At 43.4% G+C, this 22,902-nt stretch overlaps 2 protein-coding genes across 5 annotated transcripts in view; one reads left to right on the forward strand and one right to left on the reverse strand.

Annotated features, from left to right (window-relative positions):
* Positions 1–14,549: 14,549 nt before the first annotated feature.
* znf207a (zinc finger protein 207, a) lies at positions 14,550–19,148 on the reverse strand. Of its 4 annotated transcripts, none has more exons than XM_080856682.1 (11): positions 19,037–19,148; positions 18,457–18,583; positions 18,213–18,351; positions 17,849–18,025; positions 17,644–17,719; positions 17,483–17,553; positions 17,221–17,381; positions 16,785–16,877; positions 15,924–16,160; positions 15,546–15,681; positions 14,550–15,428 (listed from the first exon to the last, which is right to left on the reverse strand). In XM_080856682.1, exons 1-11 carry the CDS (start codon positions 19,075–19,077, stop codon positions 15,268–15,270), a joined length of 1,419 nt encoding a protein of 472 aa, XP_080712808.1. In that variant the 5' UTR covers positions 19,078–19,148; the 3' UTR covers positions 14,550–15,267. The 4 variants fall into 4 exon arrangements, with proteins under 4 accessions (XP_080712808.1, XP_080712807.1, XP_080712809.1 ...); XM_080856681.1 differs by having other exon boundaries at positions 15,525–15,681; XM_080856683.1 differs by lacking the exon at positions 16,785–16,877 and having other exon boundaries at positions 15,525–15,681.
* A 3-nt stretch (positions 19,149–19,151) lies between these two features.
* cUnh17orf75 (chromosome Un C17orf75 homolog) overlaps positions 19,152–22,902 on the forward strand; it is a gene marked incomplete at its 3' end in the record, with an annotated part of 5,330 nt that continues 1,579 nt past the window's right edge. Inside the window, exons 1-6 of the mRNA XM_080856133.1 lie at positions 19,152–19,645; positions 19,946–20,020; positions 20,614–20,739; positions 21,890–22,036; positions 22,115–22,196; positions 22,392–22,511. Coding sequence (XP_080712259.1) covers positions 19,497–19,645; positions 19,946–20,020; positions 20,614–20,739; positions 21,890–22,036; positions 22,115–22,196; positions 22,392–22,511 — 699 coding nt within the window. The 5' untranslated portion in view covers positions 19,152–19,496. The remainder of the gene's footprint in view (positions 19,646–19,945; positions 20,021–20,613; positions 20,740–21,889; positions 22,037–22,114; positions 22,197–22,391; positions 22,512–22,902) is intronic.

The raw sequence follows: 22,902 nt of genomic DNA on the forward strand, positions 1-22,902 counted from the left end.
ACGAGAGACAGGAGGCGGAGGCAATACATGTTGTAGAGGCTGCTGACATTTGTTCTACTTCTTTTGACTTTTGGCAATTTATTTTTTTCAGTTCTTGTTTTGTCATTTCATTGGATTTCTGTTTGGGTTTTCTTGTGACCTTTATTTTGGTATGTTTTTGTTCACAGTGTATTATTAGACTTTGAGAAACCAGTTACAGATAAAAAGGAAAGGAGACACTTTTTAACAGACTGAAACTCTTTCTGCAGAGTTGAGTACTGCAATGTGGGTGTGTATGGTTTTTGTGTGTGTTGTAATGTATATTTTTTGACTACAACTGATAACATGTGCTGCCATTTTGAGAAATGAAACCAGAAGTCTCCCCCACCCCCTAAAAAGACCCCCCCCCCACACACACACACACACACACACACACACACACACACACACACACACACACACACACACACACACACACACACATTTCAGCCCACTTTCCTTCGCCCTCTCTGGCCCTGACCCCCTACGTAAAGCATCATTCCAAACCCAACCAAGCCGCAGAACAAGATTCAGCACCTTCTCGGACCTGTCCCCAATGGTTTGGCGCTTCCTTCTCGCAGCACTTAAACTAGCCTTAACTGCCCCCTATCCCCCACCCCCAGCCCTCGCCAGTGGAGCTGCCAGTGACCAAATGCAAAGCCTTGTGTCAGAGCCAGAGCTGGAGGAGGGAACGGACAGTGATGATCAATGGGGGTGAGGAGTATGGGGTATGTGACGCTACCAGAGATGGGCCAAGCCTCATCAGCAGAGCAAAGGGAAAGTCCCCCCTCCCCCCCGCTGACCTGACCTCGTGCCCAGGGCTGGTCCTCCACACACCTCCACCATGATCCCCCGCCAGCCTTACTGGGGGTGATGGCTGTCCTTATCCCAATAGTCTGGAAGTGGGTCTGAGTGTTCAGGGGCCGTGTGTGTGTGTGCGTGTGTGTGTGCGTGACACAGATATGATCAACCACTGCTCCATATTACTTTCAGGAACACTTTGATTTCTCTGATGCTGCACAGCTATCCTGTTTTGTTTCATTTTGTGGATGAAGTGGACTACTGCAAACGACTCCGATTTAGTTGGTTCTATTCCTGCCAACCCATCAACTTTAAAAGGATGACTGGAGCGTCTCTGGGAGGCCCACCTTCCTCGGCAACCACAGCCTCCTCCGTCCATCCATACACCACTGGAACAGCGCTAATGCCAGTCCGTTTCTAGGAGAACCAGGACCAGCACGGCAGCAACCCAACCCAACCCAACATCAACCTAAGCCTGGTCCTTCTCTACCCTGAAGGTCAGCTCACTGCTCCTATGGTTCCAGATTCTGGTGGATGGAATAAACTAAGCACTTCAACCACCTTGACGTCCTTAACCGCCCCCCCCCCCCCCCCATCATGAGCCAGTCATGCTCACCCAGCAGAGACTTCACACAGGCCCCCTGAAGGCTTCATACCAAATAAGAGGGGGTGATCATCCCCCTTTTGCTGACTAGACAAGGTGCATTTTTTTGTCATTATTCCCATCACGCTTATTACTACTTTGTTTTGGGCATACCAGGTACAAAACAAAATGTACGCTAACAAAAGACAGAGGGAGAGGTAGAAGGTTGTGCCTATAGCACTTAGTGTTGAGAGCCAAGCTCTACTGTCAAATGCCAACTCAATCAGTGGAGAGGCAAACACTGAAAAAGGAATGAACTTTAAAGAATACAAAATAAAGCAATCGCGCTGCCTCTCCACATCCTCTCGGAGGCTGGTCGAGAACTTTTAAAAAAGGGGGCAGAAAAACTCCCTTTTTCTATTTTTGCTTTTTGTCCTTTCTTGGTCTCAGACAAAAAAAACCTAGCAAAACAAGAAGAAGATAAAAAAAAAACAAAGACTGAAAAAAATATGAGTGATGTTCAGACAGGTGATTTACTTTGAGTTGTTTTGGTCTTTTGAATTTATCAAAGTTTAAAATATATATATATGTTATATGTATATTTATATATATATATTAAACTTTGATAAATATATATATATATATATATATCACTGTTGGAGTGCTCTGCAGTCTGGGTGTTTGGCCATAACGGTGTCGGGTGAAATCCCACGGGGCCCCTGACTGTGGGCTCTCTGTCAAGCCTGTATGACAAGAGTGGCCCTCCAGTGCCTATCTGCTGTGGAGCCCACGGCCAGCCACGCCGGACTCTGCCACTCTGCTCTCTGCCAGCGTGCTCTCACCCACCGTGCTCTCACCCACCACACCCTCCAACAGCCATCCAGTCTGGACCTCTGCAACTCCCCCCTCACACACGCACACACAAACACACACACACACATACACACACACAAATAACACACACACACCACACTGGTCGGGGTCAGTCCTCAAACCTGGCAGAGAGCAGCTCTCTAAGAACTGGCCAATCAGGTACTACTGTGGCAGCACTCGACCTCAGCTCAAAGACTTGACTCGTACATTTACTCGCTCTTCTCATGCAAAGATCACTTTAGCTGGAGGTGGACAGATCTGGAGTGGTTTCTGTTTTTTAATTTTTTTGTCTCACTTCTTTGTCCTTTGGATAATCGCCAGTGTTTTTTTTTTTTTTTTTCGTGGGTCAAAATTGCTGTTATTCTTCTCATGGATTTTGAGAAATCGATCTCTGTTTCCTTATCGGTATCTTTGTGTGTTGGACCGATTGTGTATGCGTGCTTTGTCCACGCAGTGATCTTCAAGGTAGCTGCTCACCAGCCCTTCTGCCTCGCTTCTTGCTGTGTCTGCACACACACACACACACACACACACACACACACACAGAGAAACACTTTGGCGAGAGATGCAACCGCAGTACTGCGCAACTGCTAACCTTAACCCACTGAATCAATACTACATATTTGAACGTTGTCTCATTTTTGTGACACTTTTTTTTTCTCCTCACTGATGGACAGAGGTTCTTGGAGCAGACCCTGGTAAAAATGTGGAAGGTTTTTGTGTTTGTTTGTTTGTTTGTTTAGATAAGCTTTATTCTGTTTTTGTTTGTTTGTTTTTGAAAGGTGACTGATGTTAGTGGTGATGAGATGTGGCCCCCAGCCTGTCGCCTCTAACCTCTCCTCCCGTGGTGCCTTCTCTCACCACACCCACACTGGTAGTCCGTGTGAGAAAGTAGACATGGCTCATGACCGTTATCAACACTTCACTCCACCCAACCCCACACCAACCACCAGTGCTTTTCTCCTGTTATGAAATTAAAACACGTCATTCCCACAACTGCAGCACGCACTTCTATGAAAAGGCCAAGAGGTGAATGTTATATGTTCAAGCCATCTTAATCCTAATCCAAGCAACTGGCTCAGAAACCAAGCAAGTAGTTCATTCCTTAATCCACAGATGCCCTTAGTACAATCAAAATTCCCATCCTGCAGTGCTGGCAGACTCAGTGAAGAAGTAAATCGTTTTAGGTGTGACTTCCTGTGTTTCTACCCACACTGAGTTGTGGCTTTCGTGGGGCCCAAGAGCACACCGACAGTCTAACCTGTGTTGGAAACGGTCGTTAAGGCTATGGAAACATCTAGAAGCACAGCAGCGCAAGAATGAGGCAGGAAAGCCATCAGAACCGCTCGCCTCCTTGAGGTCTTAAGAGATCTATGGCAGAGCCAGAGAGTATGGGCCCAAAGTGCCACTGTCTGCTGTCCTATTGGATGAGGCGGGCCAGTGAGTGGAGGAGAGGCAGTGCGTCGGGGTGACGGGCTGTGGACCACCCACAGGCGAGGAACGATTGGTCCCAGTTATCAAAGTCCCTGGGACCGGCCAAACTAAACAGGGATTCCAGAATGATGAGGTGCACTGTAGATGGTCACATCGGGTACATCTTTCTTTAAACCAAAAAGGACTTTCTCACTCTCTTTTTTTTTTTCTTCTTTTTTTTATGTAAGCACTTTTTATGTCTACTGTCATGTCTGTATCACAAGTGTTTTAGCATGTGCTAAGTCTCAGTGCTAGCTGAAGTGGTTCTCTCCAAAGGGCCTTCGTTTACCCCCACAGAGCAACTAGCACAGAAGGGTTGATGGTGCTCAGACGCGTTACACAATGTTACATTTCCACGGAGCAGGAAGACATCTCAGTCGGTACCAAGTCTTAAAAAGAAGAAGGAAGAACTATGTTGTTTCTTTTTTTCCCATTGATATTAACTCATGAGTGACATTAGCAACAATCACTATTGCCTCTTCTCTAAAACTGCCTTGATTCTAGACTGAACACGAGGCCTCAGACTGTCCATGAAAATGTTTTTGTGGTGGTGATGGTGGGGGTAATATTTCAGAACTGCTGCACCAGCACTGAGAGGCTCAATCCTCTCCTTCCTCTCTTCCTTTCTCTCCTTCCTCTCTTCCTTTCTCTCTGCAGCTAGCCGAACACAAATGGCCAACCAGCTACCATTGTCCGCATGGAGTCATAGACTCCCACCCAGCCACCACTTCTTTTTTCCCCAGTGGCACACACTCCAGTAGCTGGAGAAACGCCTGCTTCTCAATCATATGCGGAGGGAGGCCTGTCAGTCCTCTGCCTCCACCTCTGCAACCACAGGGGCCAATATGCACACACTGGCTTATATACATACATCTCTTAAATGTATGTGAGCATGGGACACAAGGTTTGTCTTCTTACAGGAATCTTCTTCCAAGACCCCCCCCCCCCCCCCCCCCCCCATCCACCGTTTTAATCACCCGTTCTCCAACTCTTTGTCCCAGTCTACATTTACCCCGCCAAAAAATAAGTCAGAAGATCTCAAACATATCAATATGATACAAATTATAGAAAATAATTACCAATACTTGAATGAAAAAGAAGCGCCAATAATTAAATGTGAAATCTTTTTGTAATAGTTTTGTCTCATTCATACACTTCCAAGTTTTTTGATATCGGTTCAAAATGACAAAAGAACTTTTATGAAAAAAGTGGCAAAATGACATCTGTTTAATGTAAGTGTTTGCACAAGGTTGTGGGTACTGTATGCAGGATTGTGGGAACTGTATGCAGGGTGAACGAACGTGATCGAATGCATACATGTATGCCTGTGCGTTCCAAGAAAGGGTTCAGACGCGTGCTTGCGATTTACAGCGGGCTCCCGCTTCTTTTCATTTTCTTTATTCAGTGTCTCGTAGTTTTTAGGGTTTCCTTAATTTTTGCTCTCATGAAAAACAAAATCTCTATATTCTGATGTTTATTGTTGTTGTTATTAGCTTCTAGCGTTGCACTGACTGTGTCGGCTGACCCTCGTTCAGCTAATTGTACACCATGAAATGACAAACATACTGAGGGGAGGCGGTGACAATTCACGTGTAAATGTTTACTCGAGGTCTTCACAAGATACAAAAAACAAGTGTGTTTTTCTCTTTGTTATTATTAAATATGTACTATGTTATATCTACCTTTTAGTGGCTTTTATTGTGGAATAATGTAAGATACATTTTTAAGGTCAGCAGATAATGAGTATTGCACCATTTTCTTCTCCAGATTATTAAAAGAAAAATGATGAAAACACAAAAAAAAGATAAAATCATAAAAAACTGTTAAAAAAGACTTGATGAACTGTGGCCATAAATGGACATACAGAAGTAGAACTTGAGGCTCCTCCTCTTTATCGCAGAGAAGGTCGAGAGGTCAACTGGAGGCGATTGCCGGACTCATTTCAAAGGTGCCTACCTTTTGTAGTGTGTTTTCTAGCTTTATTTTCAGATGGTTCTTTCCATTTTTCCCTTCCCCCTTTTGTTGTCCAGTCAAAGTGTTCGTCATGTTTTCCCACCCTCCTCTCATTTTGTCCTACTCTTTGCCAGGCCATCCACAATGCATTTACAAGCATTGCGTTTCTTGTTGAAGTTAAATGAAAATTATGAGACAAAGACTTTCAACAGCGACATGGATAAGATGAAAATATGAAACGCGTAACCATATGAAAATTATTTTGCTAATTTACAAGCTCTGGGACTGATCAGTGTTGTGTCTGTATTTCATGTATGATTTTTTTTTGTGTTGTCGTTTCTTTTCTGACTGACAGAGCCTGTACATGTCTGTGTATGGTATTTTTGTTCATGTTCTTTGTCAAACAAAGGCATTGTTGCTCACCATCTTGCACATTCAGAAGAAGTAGAAGAAGAAGAAAAAAAAGTGGACATCTCAGGATGGCTAGGGATCCCGAGCACCACCCCCATGCCATTTTAATGTTCCTTTTTTTTGAGAACAAACGAAAAGGATGACAAAAATTGTAAGCACTGAGGGTTATGAATTTCAGAAGCAGCAGCAGCAGCAGCAGCAGCAGATAAAGTTCATCGTCTCCGAATAAATCCGTAGCAGACACAGTACATATTTACCAAATAATGAACTCTAAAAGAAAAAGATGAGTGCTTTATATATATATCTAAGATATCTATATATGCTTTACATTTAAAATGATCAAGGATTTTTTTTATTGTGAAATGGACGGCAAAAGTTTGCTGGATGTTTGCAATCTCTTGTATTTTCATACTATGAGGTCCCCTCCTGTCAAAAGTCAGGAGTTAAAATGTCTGTCTGTTCTCCCACATTCTCCCTGTCATGGCTGGTATGAAGCGTCTAAAGAGAGGACTTTCACTGAAGGGTGTCCGCATCAACATGGACTATTGTTTGGAAAAAGAGGACATGAGAAGCTGGTTGTTAAGGATCATGATCTATGCACAAGTCGTGGGGGCAAGGGAGAGCGCCTTGGGCTTTCTATATTAGGGTGTTGCACTTCACCTCTGGATCCTCTCGCAACCCTTCCAGAATAAATCCTTCTTTCAACAACCCCCCACCTTCCCAAATCCTTTTTTCACCCTCTTTTATCAATCTTGTGTTTCATCGCCATGCTATGTATTCCTACACCAATGTATATCTCATTGGAAAAGAACACTGTGGGTTTTTAATGTAGCCCGTCTAAGAAAAAAAAAGAGATGAGTTTTAAGGGTATCTGTGTACTTTTTCTTTCTTCTACAGGAATCATTCTGCTCTTTTTGTTTTAAAATGTCAAGGAAAATGTCTGTACTGAGATTTTCAAAGGATGGCTTTTAACTGTTTTGAGTTCCTTCTTTCTCTCTGTCCTCCTAGAATGTGACTGTTGATGACATGCAGCAGAAAAAAATGTTTTCTTGAACTATCGAGCTTATTAAAAACAGTTAATAAATTGCATTTTTTCTTGGCCAAAAACTAAATTGTGTTCTTCAAGTTTGTCATGATCCCAGTGACATGAACTATCCAATTATACTGAGTTTATTATAAAAGAAGTGTTGTATGTGCAGCCCTTTACTGAGCTACAATCCCCTTCCCCCATAGTAGACATGCTAGGTTACAGTGAAGCTGTGTTTACCCTATGGTGCTAAACATGCACATTTTGTATCTTTCACTAAGGTGTTTTGCATAAAAGTCTACACAAAACCAGCAGTCCATGATCAAACAGGCAGAAAATTAGATATGCTTTACTAAAAACTGACAACATTTTCTCCAGTCATATACAGGACAGAGTACGCTGAAGAATATTATGTCATACATTGCTTTTAGTATAGGCGACACAATCTCCCACAGCGATAGAAATGAACAGGCACAGTGGGCCTTGTATTCCATAGTCACCACCTTCCCTCATAAGTTCATAGTATTGATGGACACAGTAACATTAATTAACGATTAACGACGTCCTTGTGTCAGAAATTCCTGAACTCTTAAAATCTGTTCTTGAAGAAGGAATCCTCAAGGAATCTGAGAAACTGTCACAGAACAGAAGTCTGAGTGTTAGGGCCAGGCCTTGAAGTCTGAGGACTCGCGTAGTGATTCTCCTGCACGGGTGGCAGGTCAGGCGTGGCGTATATGTTCATGTCCTCCTGCTGGGTGGCCATCTGTTGGCTATTCTGGGTCACACAGTTTCTCTGCTGCCCGATGGACATCACCTCGTAGATGTCAGTTGGAGGTGGCGGCGGCTTTGAATTTGGCCTCTGTTTGCTCTACACACAAAAGGAAATAAAGATAAATGAGTGTTTACTAAAGTATATAATGTAAATCTGTATATATATATTCAATTTAATTTTATATGTAAAGAGATTGATTACTGAGCAAGGAAAGACTGGTGAGAATACTGCCACTTTCAGCCAGCATTGTGAGCCTGGCCCTTTGCTAGTACAATCATCTGCTAATAACATCTGCAACATCTGTTCAAGAATCCTTTCAGTAAGCCAGCAACTATACGCTTCTGCAAGTGAGCTTTTCTCCCTGCTGTAATTTCAGACCAGATACATTTATGCAGGCAGTCAATCACATTTGAACATCCGTCCATTCTGAACATGAACACGATGGACCTTTATTCATCCGGTACTGAGTTGACATGGGTCAGTGTTTTTAAGGACACACATTGTTCAGTTTGTGCAACCATTAAGCTACTTTTAAGGGGGGATTCATCAATCCAAACCATCAAATACTCCTGTATGTTTGATGTAGGGATTAAGTGTACTGAGAGTGAAGTGTGAGGGGCCCATACTTACATGTTGCATCAGGCAGAAGCCAATGAGCAGGAGGGAGAGCAGGGCTACTGCTGCAGAGATGGCATAAAGCAGAGATGTGTAACGACTGCACTGGCAATCTTCCTCTGAAAATCAGTAGCAGTGTTAACTTTATACACCTCATTTGAAATGCACTTTTTTACCTCTATCACAGCATTAGCTAAAGGAATACATTTCTTGGTAACAATACTCTTGTTGAATGAGCTCAAATCAGAATTTGAAGAAATCAAAGAAAATGGTTCAGATGAAAAAAGTAACTCATCCGTAATTAGAAACTGAGCACATTTTATGGTCAAATAGTAACAAAAACAAAACAAAAAAACAATGTTTGGTAGATCCTTTTCTTTATACTTTCAGTCAACAGATTTTGTATCCACACATAATAGATCATACAGTAAATGGCTTCAAATCTACCCACCTGACACTGTAACGTGAAGAAAGAGGCGAGTGCTGTCTTGGCTGGTTGAGTCGTCTTTGTAAATAAACCTGCTTGTGTACAGGCCTGTGTCAGTGCGTCGTGCCTGGGAGATGGACACATTTATCTGGGAAGATGCTAAGCTTCCACTGATCTGAACGCGGCCAGCGTAGGATGGATTCTCCTTTACCCTTCGGTTCTCAGACAGAAAGACTACCTCTCTCTTTGGCAGAGAGGACGAGTGGTCCAGGTAAAAGCCGATCAGTTGTGATTTCCTCTCCTCCGGTTCACAGTAAATGGTCACGGACTCTCCTTCCGCTGTTTGGACATACAGTAGTTCCTGGGACGCTGGAGAAACATCATTGTTAGGAAAACTGGAGTCACGTCCAGCAGGTTTAAGATTAATTACTTTCTGCTGGTTTAAGATGAATACTTAAATGCCCATCTCTTTTCCTTAACTCTATGATTATGTTGAGAGAACTAAAGTGTGGATCATTTCTTACTGCTCTGAGAGAAAATGCCTTCAGCCATCGTTATTTGCATCGTATTATTTCATTGTCATCACCAAAGTCACTCTGAAGCTCTAAGTTAACTTCTGACACGCAACCAAAATATTTGCATAGTGAAAATACCACGGCTGGATAAATATAGCAGTGCAGTTGCTCGGTTGCAGGATATGCATAATGCCCGCCTCGTTTCCTATGTTACAACTGAACGAAACTGTCTAGTATATAATATTAATATGATACAAAGACAGGACAACAAAATATGCAAGGCAGAAAAGCGTTTCCACATAGTAAAGCTTTTATAGTAAAGTATGTTGGAAATACTAAAAAGTGCCTGAGATTTGGGCAAAAAAGGGTGTTAATTTACTGCTGCTTCAACAAGATATTAAGACAATATACATTACACTATAATAAAGAAGACTGAGGACCAGCAGTGCAAAGAAACACATAGTTCTGAAGTGAATGCAGAGGTGTGCTAACGGTTGTGCTGGCCATCTGTTTTTATGGCATTATGGTCACGTCTTCCTCTTGTTTGGGAACAGGTACTGTAATACGTTCTTAGCACAGTTGCTACAAGACACTACAGACTGGCCCAATGTCCATCCTTAGAGTATGTAACTGTTGCATATAGAGGGGGAGCCGGTGGCCCACACCATGCATGTGTCCAGCGCCCCTGGGACCCAGGTTTGGACTGAGGTCATTCACCGAGTCCACCTCTCTCTTCCTGTCTGATCTTTACGTTCCTATAAATAAAGTCTAGAAAAGCCCAAAAATAAACTACAAAAACATCAGAAATATAGTCATCAATTCTCCTGACAGGAATTCCCCCAGACTTGATGTATACTAAATACTTTAAAGATAAGTGACCTAAATATGCCTAGACTACCAGACATTAATGATTTTCATAATGGTCTTTACTGTCTTGTATTGTTTAATGCCTATTGTTTTCTAAATATAATCTACTAATCACACTTTACATTACTTTATCTAATGCAATGTCTAAGATGTTTGGCAGGTCAAAAGTTTTAACTCATTCAAAACACATGGCTTTTACTAGCAAGCGGAGGAATCAAGTAAGTGTATGAAGGCTTTTTATACCCCTGAATGTAAACACTGTACAATGAAAATCATAGCAAGAGTACTTCAGCGCCTAAAATAAGTGCATTACGCACCAAATACTACATCCAGTTGGGCTAAATGTAGGGGCATCACTGACAGTACATTCAAAAAGACATTTAAAAGGAAACACTTTCATAAAGTACTTTTATAAAAAGATCTAGTATTATTTATGGAGAAGTAACGTACCTATTGCTTGAATGCCTAATATCCAAAGCACAGAAGTGAGGATCCTCATGCTGCGGTTAAATAAAGGAACAAGAACGTGAACATGAGCTTCCTAAAGTTTGCGTCTTCACGTCTGAGAAATACTGGCTTTTGTGAATAATATGAGGCACTGAAGTCATGAACGCCCTAGCTGCTGAGATTAACACAAGCATGCTCCACCTTCAAACAGGAAGTCACAATCTCGTTACGTCACAATGGGTTGGAGGAGATAGCAAATCAGACAACAAAAAGACCACTGGAACAGGGTTGTGGGGCCAAAAAAAGTGTATTTATTTAGTTGAGAACTTGCAGTTCAGCCGTTCACTCATGTAAACTCAATGCATGTTCACACATTTATCATTTTGCAGCGTGGTGATGACAAAGCTGCAGCTACAGAAGTACATCAAACAGCTGTCAAACAGTAGAACAATACCAGTCAAAAAACGCAGACACAAAGAACACAGTTTAAGAACTGTTATATTGACTACATGTACTGAGAAATTACCTAAAAAAGGTACTTTTTCCAACAAATGCCCTGAGGCTGGCATGTGCAACTATACCTTCAGAACAGTATGTAATGTATAAACGTTTGATCAGACCATCATATTGAATTCTTTGATGATTAAATCCCAATTCAAATGCCTATTGTACCATTTGAACCTGATTCAGACCTGTCTCATGCTAATGATGATTTACATGTCTCGCATTTCAGTGTAAATTGTTCATTTTCCTATAATGAAAGACAAAATGGAATGGAGTAGGTGGTCTGGTTCAACATACCATAACAGCCAGTGATCCAGAGGAAAGGCCTAACATTTATGCTTAGCTGTAGCTAACTAGGCAATTACCTATTAAATATTTGCAGTAACCTACCTTTATGCGCACTTTTTGTGCTGTCCCACTTAATAATTTAGTAGAAGGTCCATTTGTATCGTTTGTACCTTTTCTTTTGTGAAAATTGCATTTAGGATTGTGTCTTCAACTTCACTGACAGCAAAGACTTAAAAACTAATTTTTACTTGTGGATTTATGTTCGTCTAATGTGAAGCACACTACAGCGGTCAAAACAATGCACTGGCAGTCAAAAGAATTGCTCATTTGCAGGCGCCATCCAGATACTTTGGAAATTAATTTGATATGTAGAGAGGAATTTATCAGTTATAACCATCAAAAAATGGGGACCTCACAAAATGAGACTCTGTATTTAATGGGTGTGGCAAAAAGTAATATAGGGATGTAAGGGACTTTGGATAGAATGTATAGGAGGGATGCACTTTCCTCAGCAAAAATGCCATGGCATGTCGCGGGAGTACAGGAGTTCTCAGAATAAGTCCAGCCGAGACATAAGACAATAAAGTACAGTAGGTAGACATTAAATATGCACTTTGAAATGAAAACTAGTAATTCCTGATTTGGTGGAAAAGCACAAGTAGCAGCCAACTGGGAGTATAACATAAGATGACATAGCTGCAATGGCTGTAGCCGGGTGCAGTCAGAGGGAAAATTAGTGGGAGAAAAATGTAATTGGTGATGGCAAGACACTTACGTACGGCTCTACATTAAGGTAACAAAGAAGAAGTCCACTAGGTCTGAAAGTGCTCCTCAGATCCATGGCAGACTCCCTGATCCCATTGGTCTTTTTACTGGATATTCCAACACAAGGATATAGTCCACAGCTCTATACAGAAAAAGGGACTCGAGTACAGTGATAGACTCGGGTCTTTAGCTTTCCATGTTTGAAATCACTGAATCTCATAAACAGATTTGAGCAATTCTTGATGAATGCCAGGGCCTCTCTCTCCTTGTGTGGAGAATTATCAGGTAAAAGTCCTACCTGGCTGAGCTGTCACTTCCTTGCTTTCTTTTTTCCGACTTTCGAGTCTCTGACCTCCTGGGCTAAAACACGATTGACACCAAAAACGCTGGATTCTCCTGTACTTACCAAAAGAGTCTGTTAGCAGACCCTGAATCCCTGAAAGCCTCAGGGGAATCACTGCTAGATCGGAGGAATCAAAGGCACTAGAGGATTAGATGGACCTTACAAACTCTTCACAGCCACGCCATCTTCCCCAGAGACTTTCATCACAAACGTGGGGAAATCCACATACACTGCATGCACTAATGCTGAAGTTGTGTTACATGTTACAGAGTCAAAACCATAGGGTATTAGAACTTCAAAATGGACAATGTATGTCCAGTCCTTTTGTCATCAATTACAGCTAATGAATGCCTGAACATGAGACAGAGCTATGCTAGCCCGAGTCTGATACTTACAGGATAAACTAACCTGTAATGGTGGCACTCTCGACTTTGAGCATCTAAAAGCGAGTGCTGAAATGCTGTTGGTCAGCTGATGGAGACAAAGAGCATATGAATGGCATGGACCATGTGTTGGAAACGTTTCACACTTCACTTATTTAAACAGCTGCTTGACACGTGGCATCTAAGTGCTTATTTTGGCCAGTGGAGGGGGGGGGGGGGGGGGGGGGGGGGTCATCTTGGTAATGTTGTTATATGACAGTTCTGCATGTTTGCAAGTTTGTTTACAGTGGGTGAGGTGCTTGTGGTGTACCCTGCCATGCACCTATTGTTAAGAATAAACTGCTTGAAAGCAGGAGATGGACCTATATAACATATACTCTGCAAGGTCGCTTACAGTTACAACCTCTCTTTTTACCAGGTAACATATGTGATCTGTGCTCAGATGTTGTCACTGAATCAGTATTAACAATCAGTATAAGATAGTTTCCAACAAGGGGCCATTTGTCTTGTCTATGTAATTACCAACTCAACCCACCCTGGCAATAGTGACAAGGAACTTGCATAAGTAAAACGGTTAGTCAGTGGCAGTGCCTACAGTGAACAGATTCAAGGGCCTTCGCCAAACTTGCTGCAAGTTTGGGGACGCTGGCATCCAACAGCCCAGAGGAGAGCTGTGAGGGCCCCTGGTATGAGAGGAAAATTAGGGAGGGAAAAAAAGGTCTGACTTGCCTCAGCCTGAACAGTGCAACCCTGAGACTCTGCCTCTGCCAGTCCCATGGCACGGCTACAGAGGGGAGGGGAAGAGAAATCTTCAGTTTAGCACATCAGCCAAGTCTTTCAACACCTTCTAACTGTAAAGTCAGCACTCTTTGAGCGCTGTGAAGTTATGCATCCAAAAGGCCACATCAACACTAAATTCTCTAAACAAAAAAATGAAAAAGAATTTCAATGATGGCAGACAGGTCTGAACATACCAGATAATCCCAACCATTTAAGCAGGATATTAAGGTTTGCTTTCGGATGTGCATAACTTTTACAACTCATCAGTTTGTACAGGAAACGAAATTAAGTGAAAGAAAATCTAAATGGAAAAAAATAAAACACATTTACATTTTTCAGTGTCTGATAACACAGCCATGCAAGAGCAATCTTATTGGTGATTGGGAGCATCCATATTCATAAATGCCAGCCCTGCAAATGGAGGACACTTTCAATGCTGTTGTTTGTGCTCCCCACCCTGCCTAGTTAAAGAAATATCTACACCCTTTCAAACCAGATATGCAGGGTGGCAGAATTTACAATGTGGATGACCAAATACCGCTCATAAGACATACACTTGAGTGGCTTTCAAAAAGACAGGGAGAAAGGGGACAGAGCACAGGTACCACACACATTCAGTTAAGCCGCGCCTGCAGTTTGGAACGACTCACAGTACAAACCTTGCTGATGGGGGTCCTTTCCCCCACGGCCATGAAAAACCAGTCTGAAGTTTTCAACATGTTTTATTACAAGGGGACATGTCTTACAGCAGTACAGAAATCAAATTCACAGAAACAGTTTTGTGTGTGACTGTGCTGTTTTTCAGTTTTTACTTAGAAGCTTAATTCAAATAAAGTGTTTTAAAGTTAAATAAGAAGTGGACAAGCAGACAAGACACAACAGCTAACTGAGGAAGCCCTCACCAAACTCAGTTGGGGACACAGAGGTCCAACAGCACCTAAGTGTGCTGTGAAGGCCGCGCAGATAAGAAGCACAGTACATGTATTTACAGAGACTTGCCTTGGTTTAAGGAGGGCCTGTTCATGTAACTCCAGCGCCTTCAAAACATTACGAACCATATTTACTACACTTCTAAAAACCTAAATGGAACATAAGAGGGGGACAAAAAAAGCCACACACACACACACAGTATGATTTTGCAACAACAGATTCCATCAGGTGCAGATGAAAAGAAAATGCTTTGATTTCCTTTTTTTGTTGTTTTTTTTTTCTTTTTTCAAATGCAAATGTCCCATGCTTTGTTACGTTTTTTTTTCTCTCGTTTTTTTCTCCGCCCCCAGTTTTTTTTTTCCCTCTCTCTCACAAGCGCAAGTAGAATTTACATTTACCGTTACTGGCAACTTGGCAACTAAATAAACAGCTCTAGATGAGAAAAGGGATGAATCTCCAAACCTATTGAAGACAGGCGGTTGGGTGGGGGCTTCAGAAGCGACCTCCCTGTGACATGACAGGTGGTCTCATGCCCATGGGCGGCCGTGGTGGTGCTCCTTGATAAGGGGGCACCATGGGGGGCCCCTGCCCATAAGGAGGCATGCCGCCAGTCATGTACCCTGGCATGCCTTGGGGCGGACCACCATACTGCCCTGTGAACAAACACACACAGTTAGCTCCATTTCCCCATCCACCATGATGGCTTAGGTTAAGAGTATTAAAGAGTTGTAATCCGGTTGGCTGCCTACCATGCATGGGGTGGCGCACACCTGGCTGTTGGGGTGGCATGCCCTGCTGAGGGGGCATCATGCCGCTCATAGGGGTAACAGACGGGGTGGCCATGGCGGGCTGCCCGGGCCGGGGCATTTTACCCTGGTATCTGGATAACTGAGAACGGATCTCCTCCTGACGAACACAAGCCAAATGATTAGAAGAGACCAATAAGATAAAGGTTACGGTGTTCAGTTACAGTTACACTTACATTAACTACACCACACCACAACAACATCATAGAACTAATAATAGACCAAATTAAAAAATTGTCAATCTATTTTTCAATAACAAAACAGAAACAGTGGTAAAACTATCTACTGCTTCTATTGACATTACTTACTTTGGAGGTAAGAGTGCAGAAAGTGGATACTTACCAGCGAGATGTCCTCATCGGGGTGCATCAACTTACTGGTTGCACTGGTGGTGGTGAGTGTGGCAGGCTTACTGGTCACGGCAGCGGGCGGTTTGGACACAGTGCTGCCCGAGCCGGCTGCCGGAGCAGTGGACTGGGTGTAGGCAGGGAATGTGGGCTTGGCCGGGTCTGAGGAGGTAGCCGGGGAGCTCAGGGGCTTCATGTCGCCCCCTGCCACTCCAGGACCCACCTGCTGAGCCTACGCAGACATGAGGAAGGACACCATGAGCGACACAGACTCCATCATGACCATCTAACTACGTCAGCTACGTCAACCAATATAAGTTCAAAAACACATATACATGACGAAAACGTCTGATTTATACTTTATACAAGGACATGCTTTGTAAGGCAGCTTCAAAAGCACTACTTTACGCGCCATCTTACAACAGTCCTGTGTTCCCTGGGCGAAACAAATGAAAAAGAAAGCAGAAAAAAAAGAGGCTTCGACAGAAATCTGCATGTTCATCTGCATTCTTGCTTACTGTTGGCCAAGTTAATTTGGGACTGCCCAGGGCATTAAAGCACGGTTTCAGAACTGGGTGAACTCTTCTTGAACTCTGCAGATTTCCACTCCATTTGCACACTGACATGCAGCAGCAACACACAGAAGGCACTACGTCAAAACGCACCAAATCCAATAACTTCTTGCAAAACAGAAAGCCTCTATCACTGATAAGCATGAGCATTATTGATTAATATAAACCCTGTATGCCCCCCACCCCACCTCCATAAGCACTGTAAACCTAAAGTGTGAATGCTACATGCTGTGGATGAGTTTTGTGAAACTGTAGTTTCACAATCTCCTCAGGCTACTGCATACTTGTGCTGTGCTAGGGAACAGAGGCTTAGTAGATGCAGACAGAGTGTCCACGCTTGCTGAGGGGGTACTTGTACTTGGAGCCCGAGTTCCCATCTGTGGCATAAGAACATAAGAGCAGAGAATGCAAAACCAAACCAAAAAACACACACACACACACACACACACACACACAAATACACACACACACTGGTAAATTGTTGATGTGTCACATTAAGGGTGGTGCAAAAGAAATTTGGCTTAACACCAAGAAAGTTACCCCTCATAAGTCGAACATTGCTGATGCTGTATCATCTACAGAGCACTAAAATAACTTTATAGCCTTCCCTAATCAGTAACATGAGTAAGTCTGCTCGGACTCTGGCTGTGGCTGGAGTGGGGGCTGGTAAAGAGCACACTCAGAGGCACTCAGGGAGAGAGGGAGGAAGCTGTACGGCACCTGTCCTGCGCTGGGGAACAGGGGCTTGGTGAGAGCCGGCTGGGCCGAGGAGGCGTTGGCAGTGGGCATGGCAGGTCTGTTCATCATGCTAGGAGCCGTGGACGGAGGACCCTGGGCCATGTGGGGCATGCCAGGCCGATGGGCACCAGGAGGGGGCATTCCTGGTGGGTTATAGAGGCAGATGGAGATTCATTACCACCCCTTTACCAGGACATACCACAACTAGGATTCAGTCAAGGGGAAAAACTGCAAGAGATCTCACCTGGTGGCATGCCTGGCATCATAGGTGGCATTCCAGGCCCTGGTGGCATCATTCCCCCCATTGGCATCATGCTATTCATAAAAAAATGCTAGGTTAGATACATAATTTTCTTCACTTGCTTTCCAAAATCTAAACCAAGGTTGTAAGGCAGGTGGTCCTACCCTGGCGGCATGCCTGGCATGCCAGGGGGCATTCCTGGCATCATAGGAGGCACACCGTGCATCATTGGGGGCATACCTGAACATAAGCATGTAAAAAACAACCAATCAAAAAAACGTAATAGCCTTATGGCATTAAAAATGCATGACATGACTTCCAATGGTGTTGGCGAATCATGATAAGGAGACAGAATAGTGTGGAATGTACCCGCATAACCGCCTGGTGGCATCCCTGGTGCAGATGGCACTGGAGGCATGCCTGCTTGGGTCATGGGGGGCGCGTATGCAGCTTGGGGCTGGACAGGTGGTTGCTGGAAGGAAGGCCCAGCCTCATCATCGTCATCATCATCCGAGTCATCTTGGTTCTGCTTCTTCTTCTGACTCTCTGTTGGCCACATTAAAAGTCAGCTGGCCTGTCTGACACCAATTCACTGTGGCAGAGTGGTTCTTTTGACGAAAACACCCAAAGTCAAGCATCTTGCAGGTAAACATAGTTTTAACCCTTTCATTGTAACTGCTGACTATCACTACACAAATCATAGAGCAGTTGGGAAAAGGTTTAGGAACAATACCTTGCGTTTTTTGCTCCAAAACACGTCGCCTCTCCTCCATGTCTTTCTCGGGAATTCCTTCCATACCATATATTTCCAACTCAATGTCAGTCCTACCAGGGATGGCATTCGGAACTCCGTCTATAGTTTCTTTGTGAACCTATTGAGTTATAGCAGACACCTTACAATATACATTGGATTCCGCATAAAGCTAGGCATTTGTCCTTCATAAATTCATTAAACACATTACAGCAGTTCTCCTTACCTGCATACAATGAATAGCTAAGCCTGGACCCGTATACAGTTTCTTATGGCATATATGACATTTGAAATGTTTCGCCTTTTGGTGTTGAATGAGAATTTTCTCATCGTCGAAATCCCTGTTGCAATACCTGTTTAACGAGTTAAGGATGGACGTTGGCTATGGTGTAAAACTTTGCAAACTGCTATACAAACTAGAAGTTATCTAGGGTTAGTGGAGTGAAAGCACATTAGGCACTGATAGCTACTAAGCTATGTGACACATTCACAAATCACAGATCAACACTAAGCTGGCCAGCAAGCAAGCTACCCACAAAGCCTACGGGGTCTAGACACCGTAACACTTGTCAATAATTGTATTGAAATCCAAATAGACCGGTACTCTTGCAAATGTAGATTGCTAATCTAAACATTCACGATACATTATACTTCGCACCTACTAGCAAGCTGCCTGACTAGCATAGTTACATGTCTGGCTAAGTACAGAGGATTTGACAACTTAACAACACGGCAGAAAAAGAATCGGTTCCAAGTGCAGTTATTCAGTCGGTAAGCTGGTGACAGGCCGCTTCACAAAAGGATACCAACACCATGGCTTCATTTGCTTCTTTTTCTTCCTACCCATGATTATGTCTGTGATGGTATGAATACAGCACAATCAAATAGCAACAAATTCGCAATCTGGTCAAAATGGCGTGTCCAGGAACTGAAGACGAAAAGGGAGGAACCAAGGGTCATGTGGTCAATGTCGTCATCTACTGGAACCCTTGATTCTTGCTAGGTAATTCTACACGGATTGTAGTTTGAGGGAACAATGCGTCAATGTTTTGATAGAGATCTGCTGTCAACCTTTAAGATAATTTAGCTAATTCTCTTAAACCTTCCAGAGTTGTTGTTTATATTTTATCTGACACTTATCGACTTTGACAGTGGCTTAGTTTGTTGGACAGTGTTTCACTGACGTTAACGTTAACCACTGCTCCATCCGACATAATTTACTGGTTGACTAACGTTAGTTAGCTAGCTAAAAGCTAAAGCTAAAGGATGTTTACCTCACAGACCTCGTCCTTTCAGGACTCAATTGATGTGGAAGAAAGGGACACAGATTATGACAATGAGGAAATTGGCGGAATTAGTCCACGAATACAACAAATCAACTGCTATTATTCAATTTACTTTTACCAAAGCACAAGGTAGGTTGTCTCCATCACAGGTGTAAGACACAGTGAGAAACGTCTGCAGTATGTGGTAGTATCAAATGAAAGAGTGGCTTGTGTGGTATGTGCGTGTGTGATAGAGATGACATGATTATGTATGGTGTTAATGTAATGTATTACTATGCCTTTTTTGAATATGAACTAACCTCGTTGTGACAAGCCCTAACTTCCAGCTAAAATGCAGGCGATGCATATACACTACACTACAGTGTGATATTCCTAGTCCTCGTTTTGAAGTTCCTGCAATTTGTAGTAAGTGCTTTATCAATTGTTCAGATCTGAGGCCGCTGAAGACAGTGTGGCGTGGTCTCAAAGAAGAGCAGATTCAACCACATGTCATGATGACTTTAGGTAAACAAAAATGGCCTGAGTAGGGTCACGTTCGTCATACCGTTCGTGACCGTGGCTCTCGCTGAGTTTGGAGGAATTGACCTCAGTCGCGGATTCCTGTCTTATCTGAATTCATGTGTAATTTGTCTCGTGCGCTTCATCTCGAACTATCATTGTTGGAACATTGGCTTTTGATTCACAGAGGAAGGCCCAATCCCATATTCTGGTGCTTCAACATACTTGCAGTTTTGACACATCAGTTTAGATTCTAAGGTGAAATCTGAACCATTATTTCACTAGGTTAGAACCTGAGATTCCATAAGGAAATCTATCGAAACTATAACGCCATGCAGCATCAATGAGTGGCAGTCCAAACGAAAACGTGTGGGAGTAGGTCTTGCTCTGTGGACTGGTGGACAAAAATCATATGACAAATCAGTGGTTGGGTATATGTGCTAAATTTGCTGTTGATTCTCATGGCATAGCTTGGTGTTGTGTGTAACGTGGCTTCTTCGTGTCATTGGTACATCATGAACCAGACCGTCAGTCTGCCGCCTTTCCATCAGCCTCTGATGCCCCTGATTTCTCCTGCTAACTGCTCCTCTCTGCTTCAGCCTCACCCTATTGGACAGCAGCCTGCCACCGGAGGCGGAGCCACAGCTGCGATGCTATATCTCCCGCAGACTGAGCAAAGGAGCCCTGCTGGGGGGCATGGGCAACATAGCCACTGTGGAGCTGAGGTGAGCACCGTACTAGAGTGTGTACTGTCCACTACCCCATTATAGATGTGTGTATATCTATATACCACTGTGGAGCTGAGGTGAGCACCGTATTAGAGTGTGTACTGTCCACTACCCCATTATAGATGTGTGTATATCTATATACCACTGTGGAGCTGAGGTGAGCACCGTACTAGAGTGTGTACTGTCCACTACCCCATTATAGATGTGTGTATATCTATATACCACTGTGGAGCTGAGGTGAGCACCGTACTAGAGTGTGTACTGTCCACTACCCCATTATAGATGTGTGTATATCTATATACCACTGTGGAGCTGAGGTGAGCACCGTATTAGAGTGTGTACTGTCCACTACCGCATTATAGATGTGTGTATATATGCCACTGTGGAGCTGAGGTGAGCACCGTACTAGAGCGTGTACTGTCCACTACCCCATTATAGTAATGGTATATGCCACTGTGGAGCTGAGGTGAGCACCGTATTAGAGGGTGTACTGTCCACTACCCCATTATAGTAATGGTATATGCCACTGTGGAGCTGAGGTGAGCACCGTACTAGAGCGTGTACTGTCCACTACCCCATTATAGTAATGGTATATGCCACTGTGGAGCTGAGGTGAGCACCGTATTAGAGGGTGTACTGTCCACTACCCCATTATAGTAATGGTATATGCCACTGTGGAGCTGAGGTGAGCACCGTACTAGAGCGTGTACTGTCCACTACCCCATTATAGTAATGGTATATGCCACTGTGGAGCTGAGGTGAGCACCGTATTAGAGGGTGTACTGTCCACTACCCCATTATAGTAATGGTATATGCCACTGTGGAGCTGAGGTGAGCACCGTACTAGAGCGTGTACTGTCCACTACCCCATTATAGTAATGGTATATGCCACTGTGGAGCTGAGGTGAGCACCGTATTAGAGGGTGTACTGTCCACTACCCCATTATAGTAATGGTATATGCCACTGTGGAGCTGAGGTGAGCACCGTATTAGAGGGTGTACTGTCCACTACCCCATTATAGATGTGTGTAGGGAGCCGCTGTCTCTGTGGTAGTATGAATAACCTGTAATATGATTATCATACGGTATTTGAATGCTGTCATAAGCTGATAAAAAGGGTTTTTTTTCTCCCCTTCTCCCTGTACAGCATCCCTGAGCAGTCAGTCGGTTGCTATTGTTGCCTTCTAGAGCAGGAGTCCTCTCCTGACCAGTCAGAAGATGGCAATGGCTGGGTGGTCTGCTTCCTTGGAGGTTCAGAGAAGGGTCTAAATCTATATCCTTGCCTTGTCCTCCAGTCTCATAAGCTTTCTTTACAACCATTTTGAGTCAAAACACCCTTCACTTCATGCACAATATGTTGTATCTGCTCAAGAGTAATTTCCTTAACCCCCTGCACGTTCCGACTTGACCTCGATAAGTATGTGCAAGGTCTGCAGAACAGCTTGACTCCAGAGGTGAGCAGGAGAACAAAAAAGAATCCATAAATTCACAATCAAACAGGGACATGATTTTTTCAGCGCAGACATTTAGCTCCATACTGAGGTGTCTCTGGCTTGAAATATCTCAGGATTCAACCCGATACAAAACTTTCTGAATCCCTGTCCGGCACATGGGAGGTTGTAACCCAGTCTGCCTTCCCTTCTGCACAGATGGAGAACTTGGAGTCAGAAGTGAGGCCCTACCTGAGTCGCTGGTATGAGGAGTCAGTCATGCACATTCACAGGGTGGTGCAGCTGGTCCAGGGCGACGTCTGTTTCCTGTTGCACGCGGTGAGCACACCATAGGAGCCCACAGGAACCTACAGGAACATTACTGTCCCCTTTATCTGTCTGGCATGATAAACATCTTTGGTTTTGGTCACCACCATGATGAGGACATATTTGATATCATCCTACCTGGGTTCAAGTGACCTATTTAAGAAATTTTAAATAAAATAGTTACACTGGAAGTTACTACAGCTGTTTAAAAAAAAACAGTTGGAGTATGTAAACTGTTTGTTTATTGTTGTTGCCCCATGCAATTATTTAGTTCTTGATGGACTGCAGTGTTGTTGTTGATAGTCGCTATGGTGAACTGTTACAAGTCATTGATTGTATTGCTCAAAAACATGAATGGACATTTCTGAACATAGTAGTATTATACTGGTTGTCATATATAATT

The sequence above is a fragment of the Sprattus sprattus genome, assembly GCF_963457725.1.
Source record: "Sprattus sprattus genome assembly, chromosome: 18".
In the NCBI taxonomy this organism is placed as follows: Eukaryota; Metazoa; Chordata; class Actinopteri; order Clupeiformes; family Clupeidae; genus Sprattus; species Sprattus sprattus.